Source organism: Primulina huaijiensis, chromosome 5 (genome assembly GCF_012295235.1).
Source record: "Primulina huaijiensis isolate GDHJ02 chromosome 5, ASM1229523v2, whole genome shotgun sequence".
Lineage (NCBI taxonomy): Eukaryota > Viridiplantae > Streptophyta > Magnoliopsida > Lamiales > Gesneriaceae > Primulina > Primulina huaijiensis.
In genome coordinates, this window is record NC_133310.1 from 6203291 (window position 1) to 6216022 (window position 12732).

Sequence of the window (12732 nt, forward strand, 5' to 3'; positions counted from 1 at the left end):
ATATATATATATATATAAATCATTTTTAAATTTAAATATTAATAATTATGCATGACTTATACGTAGTCTGATTTTCGGGTCGTTACACCTAGGGTCATGGGCAGGGGTCGGGCCAGTGGCTGGGTGCGTCGTGGCTCGAGCCAAAAGCAGAAAACGTGGGATCGTGAGGGAACCAAGCGCGCTGCCTGTCTTTGTTTCAAGGTGTTCGCTGGCTGGGTTCATGGGCTTGGGCTGGTCTGGGTAGGGTCTGGACATGGTCCAGGGATGGATAGGGTGTATAGGACTCGGTGGTGGCTTGGGCAAAGAGTCCCATGCGAGAGGGAGACTGTGCAGATGGAGTACGCGTGACTTGTTATGTTCGTTTAAGGGGTTCGTAGCTTGGGTTCTAGGGATTGGGCTGGTCTGGGCGTGGTCCAGGGATGGTTAGGGTCAGGTGGGCTCGGTGGTGGCTCGGCTGGAGGAGTCCTAGGTCACTAGGAGTTCTTATGCGTGAGTTCAACCATGTGCAGATTGTGTAGCTTGGTTCCAGGAGAGTTTGGGTGAGCCAGGGGCTGGTTCTTTGGGCTGGGCTTGGTCAGGAGGGTGCCTAGGTGGGTTGGCTCGGGTTTGGCTCGAGGTGGCTCGGGCGTGGCTCGAGTAAATAAGGAGATTGCTCCGTGTGTTCGTTTGTGTGTCAATTTCGAAAATAAAAAGGCAAAAATTGAATCCATGGGTCCACGGGTGCTCATGATTTGGAAGCGTAGAAAAAATAATAAAAATTTCATGTTTAAAATTTAAGATCAAAATAATGATTTTTGGATTTATCAGAGATTTTATCTCTGCACAAAACGCTAATTAAAAATTTAATTGAAAAACCTAGTTTTAAGCTTTATAAAATTATGGAAAATAACATTTAAGCTTAAATAATTATTTAGAATAAGCCCATGTGATTAAATGTGAGAAAAAGATAAAATCGAAAATTTTTACGTCCAGGGGCAAAACGATAATTTTACACTTAGGAAAATACGAAACACTTGGCAGCGTCCCGAAGGATCATAACGCATGTTAAATGATATTATATAATTTAAAATGATAATTTTGATGATAATATGTATTTTTATGATTTATGGTAAAGCTGTGCAATTTATACTGTTTAAAATGCTATTTTTGGAAAGCTATGTTATTTTATGATTTTTAAAGAAAAGGAAAAATATTTTGAGGGATGTGAATTGAATTTGACAAACGATATGATATATGATTTTTTGGGGATGTCGTGGGGGGAAAAGGCCCAAGAGGGAGTCCATTTACGGGATAAGGCCCCAGATTATGAGAAAAGGCCAAGAGGAAGCCCATCTATGGGAGAAGGCCCTCGAAAGAACCCCGACGATCGTATTTCCACGGTGGAGGCTAGTGCACACCTCCATGGACCATGTGTAGCTAAGACTGCAGTAGACCAAAGGATAAAAGCTAGTAACTTTCAAAGATCAAACTTCACCCAAAATGATATATGATTGAAAGCTTAAGATAAAAATGATTTTATGATATATGATTTACGATGAGGATTAAAGCTATTTTTAAAATGATTTAATTATGCTTAAAGCTTATTTAAATGATTTTTAAAAGATTTATTTATGCTTAAAATTATTTTAAAATGATTTTACGATTTATGATTTGATTATGCTAAAATGATTTTATATGTTTATTTATGTTCAAAAGCTATTTTAAATAAAAGTATGATTCTAATGCATGTGATTTTATATGTACTATTTGATATCCATATTTAGAACGTGCTGAGTCTTTAGACTTACTAGGTTTGTATGATGCAGGATTCGATGATTTATGGGAGGTGCTGACAATTGAACGGATCGAGTGCAGCAGTACACACCCGAAGGCCTTTATGTTTCCGCACTAGCTATATAGATTTATGATTTAAGGATTTATGTTAAGGATTTTTATTAGAGATATTTTTATGTTTTGTTTTACTGTTGGTTGATCTTTTTAAAGATCGATTTAGAAATTTTGGTTAATCGATGATTTAGGATTTTATTTTATGAACTCGAGATTTCATATGCTAAATTATTATAATTGTTGATTATTTTAAGTTATTTTATTTAATTTAATATTTTAGAATTTATGATTAGAAAGAAAAAAAAATTAGAGGTCGTTTCAATTACTCTGAGGGAATGTCTAGTTGTTACTACAACTGTAGACCTGTTACAAAGAGATATAGACTGAATGAGAAGAATGAACGACCTAAACAACATTCAATGAAAGAGAGAACACATCCACAACATCATCGATTTATGCACAGGATCACACTCTTTTCGAGACACACACACTAGTAAGCTCGTTAGGCTAATTCAAATGTTAGTAACGAAAAGATTTGGGTACCAAAATCTTATTTCAATTATTGCAAGTCTGGCTTCTGACCATAGATGCTCCAGACACATGACTGGTGACATCAAACTATTATCCGAAGTAATTAACCAAAAAAGTCTAAGAATCATATTCGATGATAATTCTAAGAATAAGGCCGTTGGTAAGGGTAACATTATACATAACAAGGAAATCATTAAAAATATTTTATTGGTTGAAAATATGTGTTACAATTTGATTAGAACTAGCCAATTTTGTAATAATGATTACTCTGGTGAATTTCATAAACACATTTACACTGTTAAATTTTCAAATTGTGATATTATGATAATCGAACTAAGAGAACAAAATACCTATAAAGTTATCTGAAATGATGAAAACTTGAATGCTCCTACATGTTTTGTTCTCTTACATGGAAATAATAACTTGTAACAAACGGCTTAATCATTTGAATTTCAAATCAATTGTCAATCTTAGTAAGCACATATTGGTCTCGGGGTTGCCTAACATTGATTTCATTAAGGATAAGATTTGTTCTACATGTGAATTAGGTAAACAAATCAGATCAACTTTCAAGAACAAATGAAGTACATCAACAGCTCGATGTCTGGAACTTCTACATATGACATATTTGGTCCAATACCCGTAATGAGCATAGGGAAAAAAAGTAAACTCTGTGATTAATGATGATTTCTCAAGATTTACATGTGTTATCTCCCTAAGTTCTAAAGCTCAAATCGCTGCCCAAGTCATCAAGCTGTTAAAAAGATTACAAATTGAGAGAACATCAGTGCTGGATAGGATAAAGAGTGACATAAGCATTGATTTCACTAATAGATTCCTTTCAACCTATCTAGAAGACAGTGACATTAAGCAGAAGATTTCAACTGCAAGATCGCATCAACAAAATCTTGTTGCTGATAAAATAAACAGAACACACAAAGAAGAGGCTCGAACCATGCTAACTGAATCTAGTATCTCTAAAAAGCTTTGGGCAGAAGTTGTCAACACTGAATGCTATACACGAAACAGATCGATGATTAACAAAAATCATGTAAAGACACCCTATGTGATCTGGACAAGCAAACAACAAGAAATATCATATTCCGCATACTTGGTTGTAAGTGTTTCATCCACAATAATGATAACACATCTAACCATTTTTATGCTAAATCTGATGTTTGTGTGTTCTTAGGTTATTTTTCGATTAGTAGAAATTATAAATTTTATAATTATATTAATATAACCGTTGAAAAATCTATGCATGTAGTATTTGATGATCTTTTATTTGTCATGATAATAGTAGTACAATGTACATGATTTGAACAACAGATTGCATGCTACTAACCTTTATTTTAGCAATGATCATCATATAAATTTAAGAACGGGTGGAATCATCCCTGAAGCAAGTCCAGTCGTCCATGAAAAACCTGCACAAAATTAAACAGCTAAAGATTGATCACCAACTCGAAATACATCAAGAAGATGATGAAGCTGAAACTAATGAAGATCCAACAGTTCAACAGGCATATCCAAATCCATCTGGACCAAGCCTCCAGTGGAATAAGAAATATCCACTCGATCTGATAATCGGTAATCCGACCGCTCATCTTAGAACTAGAAAAAAATGATAGATGAGTTCATACATGTTGCTTTTGTATCACAACTTGAATCAGTTTGAATGAAACAAGATTTGGCAACTAGCTCCCCAACCGCCCAATCTACATGTTATAAGAACTAGATGAATATTTAGAAATAAAATGGATGAAAGTAGATCAATTGTAATAAATAAAGCTAGACTCGTTAGCTCAAGGTTATGGATATGAATAACGCATAGATTTTGATGAATCATTTGCTCTTGCAGTTAGACTTGAGACAATTAGAATATTTCTTACATTTGTTGCATTTAAAATATTTAAAGTCTATCAAATGAATGTTGAGTCAACATTTATTAACGGTTTGTTAGATGAAGAAGTATATGTTGAACAATCTCCTAATTTTGTTAAACATATCCATAACTTCATAAGACATTATTTGGTTTAAAATAAACTCATCGTGAATGGTGTGATATATTGACTAAATTCTTGTTTAAACATGACACTTTAATTCGAACTGTAGATAAAACGCTATTTAGAGTCACTAAAGATGATCATTTATTGTTTGCACAAATTCATGTCAATGATAAAGTAATAGGTTCTAGTAATCCTAAACTCTGTGTGAAATTCTCTAAAATTATGCAGAAACGATTTGAGATAATCATGATGAGAGAATTAACTTTTTTACTTGGATTAAAAGTAAAATGCCAGAAATAGACATTTAATCAATCATGCCAAATATATCAATGATTAAAGTTTGACATGAAAAATTGTGTTGTGTCCGTCACTCCAACGAGTTCATCAATCAAACTTGACAAAGATGAAAGAAAAATCTCAATAGACATAACAACGTACAGAGAGTTAATGGATCACTCCTATATCTGATCGCTAGCCATCCAGATATAATATTTGTTATTTGTTTGTGCTCATTTTCATGCTATTCTTGAGCAATCTCATTATACAAACAGTTAACCACATACCCAAATATCTTAAAAGAATTTCATGTGTGGATCTTTGATATTCTAAAGACTCAAGTTTAACTTTATTGGATATTCAAATATATAGATATATAGACATAGATTGTCTTATCTTATAACTCCTCAAATTTTGGCCTTATTCATTTAATTTCAAATTTTAGCAAGTTAGCATGAATTGAAGCAAAACCAAATAAATATGTGAAGTCCAACTTAAATTTTACAAGGATAAAAAATTCAAAATTATTATTACTTGTATGTTATTGTCGTATTATTTATAGGCATTGGATTTGTGAGACTATACATGAATATTACAGGAAAAAATAAATAAATTTGACTTCTATCTTATCTTACCTAAACATTGGTGAAAGAGAAAAAAGATAAAAAGCTACTAAATTATTGAACGTCAGTGAAATCTCGATGGCCATTTTTCGTCACAAACGTTTCGATTCCAGACTTTCGAGAGTTTGGAATGCCTAAAGTGTTCGTATTTGAACAGATTTCAAATTCATGAATTTCGATTATAATTTTATTATCGAAATTAAAAAAAAAAAACCAATTTAAATTCATGCTATATTATGTTCACATAAGTTACAAATTTTGCAGTTTCCAGTCTTGTTGATCTAAAATAACAAAAATTATTTGAAATACATGTATTTGATTGATCCTCCCTCGTGGTCATCATCAGAATAATGTTTTCCTTTTCATCCACAGTCACACTGTGTCCAAAGGTGTCCTAAGATTTATTCAAATTACTCATCAATTGACGACCCAACACGCTAAATATTTATTTTCTGTTATATAATTTTTTTAAAAAAAAATTAGTGATTCAGTAGCAATACTTGCATCACTAGGGATCTGATCTCTCAGCCCAAGTGTTGGAAATTTAAACAATTGCTTCATCCTCATCGATGCTACCACCAAAAAACAAATCGAAGATCCAAAAGAAAAAATATTAATCGGGGAAAATCGATTTGCTCAGAATTGGCAATTTTAATAATTTGGTTCGATTCTGCCAGCAAATCATCCTCAATGAATCTTCAGAAGAGGGAGCTTTTAATCCTCATCGCAATAAGTTTCCCCCAAAAAAAAACATAAATTGCTGATAATTTCACTAACGAATATGAACGAAAATTAACGAGAATCGCTCAGTTCAGCGGGATATTCGACATGCAAGCAAAAATCTCCGAGGAGAAAATACCTGCAATCCGGTCTGTTGAGCTTGAATTCAGAAGTCGTCATCGCGAAAACATTGAAACAAAATCAAAATGACTGAAAAATTCTTTGTTTATAATGAAGAAAAAAAATTGGAAACAGAGAAGAAGATAATTCGGTAGAAAAATGCAGCTGAGAAGCTTCGAGAATGAAACAATGGCAGCTTCGTTGGAGAAATAGCCGTTCATATAAAGGACTCGTTTTTAGGGTTTAGTGATCTCTCATTCGTGGGCCTCCCACCCTCTCCAGAGGCCCATTTGCAGATCGAACAATCAAAGCCCAACAAATTACACAGCCCACCTAGTTTGGAGCGTGGAATTGAATTTTTTGTAATTAACAAAATTAGCAATTATTACAACGTAAATATATAAATTAGACAAAGCTTTAGTAGATTATTTAACCTTAAAAACCATTAGAGATGTTAATTTGGGTTTGATACTCACGAGAAATTTAGGGTCCGATCCCAGCAAGTGTCACTAGTCCAGACGCAGGTTCCGAAATTGCCCTGAGCCTGAAATCACGAATAAGACCGTTAGAAGAGGGCCGGGAGGGTGTCCCGGCGTGGCCCCTCCGACGCTCAAGTCAGAGACTGAGGATATATGGGGGAGAGCAGCTAAGGGTGTTGCTGAAAACAATATATTGAATTTTCAACTTAACACTAAAACCTGTTATTTATAGGAGAGTATATGGGCCCGTGATTGGCCTTTCACCTTGGTTGGGGATGGGCCAAGGGTCCCACGTCTGGTTTGGGCCTAACACTAGTGGGCCCATCTATGGGGTAACACCAGTCTCCCCCTCCCAAGTCGAACTGAATCGCAGGTTCGAAGTTCGATTAATTATGTTGTCCTCAGTATGCAACATGTGAGTTGTGCATTTTCTCCCTGCTGTCCATCAGTCTCCAAGGGTTTGGAAACAAATTAAATAAAATTCCTCCTCTGAAGAGCTAGACCTGATCTAGGCGATGTCTTTGTAGGATAATGAAAATTCTTCTCCTCCCCAACTCTGCTCCTCTACTAGGCGCAGCTTAAGCAAGAAAATTTAATTCTCATCCTCTCTAACTCTGCTCCTCTGCTAGGCGATGCCTTAGCAGGAAAATAAAAATTATCCACCCTCACCCTCTAACTCCTCTGCTAGACGACGCTTTAGCAAGATAATGAAAATTCTTCTCCACCTTCACCCTCTAACTCCTCTGCTAGGCGATACCTTAGTAGGATAATGAAAATTCTTCTCCTCCCCAACTCTGCTCCTCTACTAGGCGCAGCCTAAGAAAGAAAATTTAATTATCATCCTCTCTAACTCTGCTCCTCTGCTAGGCGATGCCTTAGCAGAAAAATCAAAATTCTCCACCCTCACCCTCTAACTCCTCTGTTAGGCGACACCTTAGCAGGAAAATAAAAATTCTCCACCTTCACCCTCTAACTCCTCTGCTAGGCGACGCCTTTGCAGGAAAATAAAATTATCACCTCTCACTTTGCTCTTCTGCTAGGCGATGCCTTAGCAGAAAAATAAGAATTCTCCACCCTCACCCTCTAACTCATCTGCTGGGTGACGCCTTAGCAGGAAAATAAAAATTCTCCACCCTCACCCTCTAACTCCTCTGCTAGGCGATGCCTTAGCAGGATATTGAAAATTCTCCACCATCACCCTCTAACTCCTCTTGTCACGAATTTTATCCGGGGGAATATGAGATGAGAATTGTCCTCTGTCCCTAGCTTTATCCTCTTCTCTCTCACCCGCACTTCTCTTCCTACCTCCTCTCTCCGTCCCCTCAACTCTACTTCCTCCTAGTCGCTACTCCATCCTCTTGAGTCGTTGGGCATCTTCTAGATTCACATACTTTTCTGCCCGAGCTAAAAGATCATCATAGCTCAATGGAGGTTTCTTGACGAGCGATTTGAAGAATTCGCCTCCTCTCAGTCCCTAGGTAAAGGCACTTATCATGATGTCAGGGGTCGCCGCTGGTATCTCCAGCGCTGCACTGTTGAAACGCCAGATAAATTCTCGCGAAGTTTCTGCTTCTTGTTGCTTCATCCCGAACATGCTTAAATAATTTCTTTGGTGCTTTCTGCTGCTAGCGAATCTATGAAAGAAAGCAACGGAAAAATCCTCGAAAGATCGTAGGGAGTTGGGCTGCAAGGTGTTAAACCATTGCTGGGCTGACCTCACCAACGTGTCCAGAAACACCCTACACTTGACTCCATCTGAATACTGATACAACAGAGCCGCATTCTCAAATCTCCTCAAGTGTTCTTCAGGGTCAGTATGTCCGTCATATTCTCCTACGTTTGGCTGTCGGAAACTTGGAGAAAGCCCTTCTTCCAAGATGGCTAGTGAAAAAAGACTTCCTCTCTTGGGTACCGGCGCTCTGCTTCCTACCTGCTGCCTCAACATCTGTGTCTCCTTTCATATCTCCCCCATCTTTCTAATCTCCCCACTTTGAAGGGGCTGTGACTCTTCAACCCTGCTCTGGTGGGCTTCGACATTCTCCTCTCGCTCCTGGCGAGCGGCCTGCTCTCCTGCAAACATAGACTCTTGATTCTTCTTCATGGCCTCATCCACTGTCTGGGTAATAAATTGGCCCAACTGTTCCAGGGTCAAGTTCCACACATTGTCATTGGGACGGGGTTGCTCGAACCTTGTCTCGTGCTGGGGTTGCTCGGCTCTTGCCTCCTGAAGAGATTGTTCATGCCTCGTCTCAAGACGCGGTTGTTCCTACCTCATCTCAACATGAGATTGTTCGGGTCCCATCTGAGGACGCGACGATGTAGAGTTAGCTCTTCTATTCCCTCTCCTGCCTACCATCTCTACGTCTCAACTCAAAGTTTCCCACAGACAGTGCCAAGTGATACTCACGAGAAATTTAGGGTCCGATCCCAGCAAGTGTCACTAGTCCAGACGCAAGTTCCGAAATTGCCCTGAGCCTGAAATCACGAATAAGACCGTTAGAAGGGAGCCGGGAGGGTGTCCCGACGTGGCCCCTCCGACGTTCAAGTCAGAGACTGAGGATATATGGGGGGAGCAGCTAAGGGTGCTGCTGAAAACAATATATTGAATTTTCAACTGAACACTAAAACCTGTTATTTATAGGAGAGTACATTGGCCCGTGATTGGCCTTTCACCTTGGTTGGGGATGGGCCAAGGGTCCCACGTCTGGTTTGGGCCTAACATTAGTGGGCCCATCTATGGAGTAACAGGGTTAGTTCCGTAGGCCAACCCAATCCGTCATAATGAAAAGCTGGGTTTGGGTTAAGGTTTAGCAACCGATTTGAAGTGGGTCAAAATGAGTTAATTCGTTTGTGTTATGGGTTAAGAGGTAAGACTGGTTGGGTCATCTTAGTCCATCATTTATATTATTTACTTAGTTGAAATATTATGTTGTTTTAGTTTTTAAATGTATGTGTCTTTGTGTATTTTATAATTTATTTACATGTAGATACAAAAAATAATTCAAATAAAAAATAATTTCCGATGAAAGATCAAATATTATGGAGATTGATGAGGAATAAAAAGAGGGTAATGATGTGTAAGAATATAAATGAAATATATAATGATATATGAGAAAATTGGTTTTAAATCCCCAAACTCAAACTCAACTTCATCTTAACTCCCTACACCTCCAAAACTTTGTCCAAACTTCCTAAAATTCAAAAAGTGACAAAAACACCCCTTATATTAAATTGATTGATTTTCCTGGGAGAAAATGGTATTAGAGCCGAGGTAAAAATTATTTCAAACATGCAAATTTATTATTATCAAGTAAATAAATGTTTGAGGAGGAGAATTTTCTCAATTTACATGAATCCGAACCCAGGTTCAAGATTAATTATTTATTCCAGAACTATGGAATATTTGAGACAGGAAGATCTAACCAAGGTTAGATATCAAGAAGGAACCTATCAGAATCCTAAGGTAAAATTATGATTCAAAATAACAGGTTTTTAGAAATAGTACCGGATTCCTCTAAACTCTCCGGATATCTTAGAGAAATTCAAAAGACGGTACAAAACTATGACAATATGATGTATTATGTACCACAGAATGTGGAGAAGATCCTTGAAAACCAGGAAGAAATTCTTGGGATATTAAAGGATACTCGAACAAGAATTCAAAACCTAGAACAACAACCAAGTTCTAGTAAAAAAACTTCAGAAGGAAGGTTATCACCATCTTTTGGTACTGAACCTTTATTACATCAAAGAAGGAAGGCCGAAGTGATGCCAAAACATTTAACTAAAGAAGAAAAGGTGATCAATCTAATCAAAACAGTCTCAGAAAATAGATTAATCTGATAACAGCTTTAGAAATGATTAGTCTAGAGGATTTACAAGAACTTGTAGAATCTTTTGCAAATCTCAAGGTTGTAGATTTAAAGATGAATACGACTGGGGTTGAACAACCTACCATAACCTGGTCATCTTCGGAAGAACCACCAAGAGAAAGCGTGGGATTTCAGAATATAAATATTAGATAATCCCTACCAGACTTTTGTACTGGTGGTGAAGCACACCCAGCGGGAACAAGGTCGAGGAAGAATCAAATTCCTTTGCACCAAACACCCTATGGAAAATCTGTTTTAGAACATATACATCTTTATGGGGTTATGCTTAACCTAGGTGTATTAGATTTCAAAAACAGAGAAGATCTCATAGATGATTGGACATCTGCTATGAGAATCGCAGGAGGAACACTTGATCTCAATAAGGAAAGATTCATTAAACTTCTGGAAATGTGTCTTATGAGATCAGTTAAAATTGCTTTGAACATGACTTCGGTAGAAACCAGAATCAGTCCTAGCCGGAGAATCTCTCAGCGAAATAGCCGGAAGAATGGCTACCCTTTTTAAAGCTCAATTTATATGGTAGACTATTTTAACAGTCAAGATACAGAGAAGAAAAAGAAATATACTCAATCTCTGTGTAGTCTTGAATTACATGATATATGTTTAGTGGATGAATACATTATGTTATTCACTAAATATAGATGAAATTAAGGGGTCAAAGAAGATATAGCAATGCAGCTCTTCTTCGCCAAAATGCCAAGTCCCTGGAGATAAATGCTAATAAGGGAATATGTCCCTGGCAATCCAGATACATTGACACGAAGAACCTCTTTCCTTAAAAGAAAATTGACAGAATGATGTCATTTGACAGCATTACAAAAGAATTATAAATGTTGAAGGGGTATTAACAAACGCACTCCTTTGTGTTGTAAGGAAAATGATCTTCCAACGATTATTGGAAGTAAATCACAGAAGCATAAGAGGAAAAGTTTTAGAACTTATCTTTATGCTAAAAGTGGAAGAAGTTCTTGGAAACCAAGAACAGTTTGGTCTAGACAAAAAGCCAGATCTTATAAATTTGGGCAGAGAAGTGGACCATCAAAAAGTAGGATATCATCCTAGACATCGAGTACATCTTGAAGCACAGGAAGAACACCTACGAAGAAACCTTTCAGAAGAGTTCATACTCGAGATAATGAAAGTTTCAAGGATTGTAATTGTTGGACATGTGGAGCAAGAGGACATATCTCAACCAACTGTCCAGAAAATGAAAAAATAGGTATTAAACGCTTCGATCCAACCCCGGATATTGCAGAAACAATTTATTACCAAGATCTTATTCAGATATAACGATTTGAGGATATTGACTCAGATGAAAGTATATATGCATAAGAAGAAGTCTTAAGTCAGGAAGAATTTGATGGAACTGAATCGGAATCTGACTGAAGACGAGGTGTTTCGACATGAAACACATGAAGATTTGTCTGGTTTCTTTAGCCAGACAACAACATCTCATAACATGGTCCAAAATATCATGAGAGAAAATCTTAGTCTACAGAGATATCAAGGATTCTCTGCAAGACAGGTAGGGAAGTTCTTAGGAAGTCTTGGCCTAAGAAACAGAAAACATCACCTAATCTATAAAGTTTTTAGAAGGAAAATGGAAATTCCTATGGAACTTACAGAAAATAGAATGAAGATGCAGCTAATTCCTTCCGAAGTAATTAAGGAAGAATTACAAAAACTCAAGATAAAAGTAGCACAAACTATGTCCTGGATTCATATTGGAGCAATCCAAATTATGATAAAAGCTACTTTCAAAGAATTCTATGCTGTAAAAAATGCTTTTGAAAAATGGACATTATTTTTACTTGCAAAGAAATTTACTTTAAATTTTGATAACACACAGGTGAAAACTTTTTTGAGGAATAGAATTGAGTCTAAACCTGAGAAGACCAGATTATTAAGATGGCAAGCACTATGTCAGAATTATATTTTTGATATTGTGATAATTAAATCTCATGAAAATATTCTTGCAGATTTTTAAACAAGAGATGGACAGCGGTGATATCGATGCCATCATCAAGATGGAGAGGCATTTGAGGGAATACCTTGAAATGCTTCAAAACGAGTTTAACAAGCTGGCCTTAAATGCAGAAGTTGCGGGAAGGCTACAACAAGCCGATAAAAGAGTTATCTATGATTGAATCACGTCATATTTACAGGCGTATACTCAGTTATAGTCTGTAATACAAAAGCCTCTCCTCCAAGACATTGAGAAGCCACTGGTTTCCCAAATAGAGAGTTTTCGAGT

The 12732-nt window shown here is 36.8% G+C and overlaps 1 protein-coding gene and 4 non-coding genes across 5 annotated transcripts in view; all 5 read right to left on the minus strand.

The window, feature by feature from the left end:
* LOC140976550 (uncharacterized) overlaps positions 1–6306 on the minus strand; it is a 52491-nt gene extending 46185 nt beyond the window's left edge. Inside the window, exons 1-3 of the mRNA XM_073440781.1 lie at positions 6126–6306; positions 3872–4076; positions 3704–3785 (exon numbers count right to left, since the gene is read on the minus strand). Of these exons, the coding sequence (XP_073296882.1) occupies positions 3704–3727 (24 nt within the window). The 5' untranslated portion in view covers positions 3728–3785; positions 3872–4076; positions 6126–6306. The remainder of the gene's footprint in view (positions 1–3703; positions 3786–3871; positions 4077–6125) is intronic.
* On the minus strand, positions 5602–5695 carry LOC140977907 (small nucleolar RNA snoR31/Z110/Z27). Its single transcript, XR_012175473.1, has one exon. It is a non-coding gene; the product is annotated as a small nucleolar RNA snoR31/Z110/Z27 (small nucleolar RNA).
* Positions 5748–5836, minus strand: LOC140977912 (small nucleolar RNA snoR31). The gene has a single exon (XR_012175478.1). It is a non-coding gene; the product is annotated as a small nucleolar RNA snoR31 (small nucleolar RNA).
* Positions 5899–6001, minus strand: LOC140977920 (small nucleolar RNA R30/Z108). Its single transcript, XR_012175486.1, has one exon. It is a non-coding gene; the product is annotated as a small nucleolar RNA R30/Z108 (small nucleolar RNA).
* Positions 6067–6173, minus strand: LOC140977908 (small nucleolar RNA Z107/R87). Its single transcript, XR_012175474.1, has one exon. It is a non-coding gene; the product is annotated as a small nucleolar RNA Z107/R87 (small nucleolar RNA).
* Positions 6307–12732: the final 6426 nt, after the last annotated feature.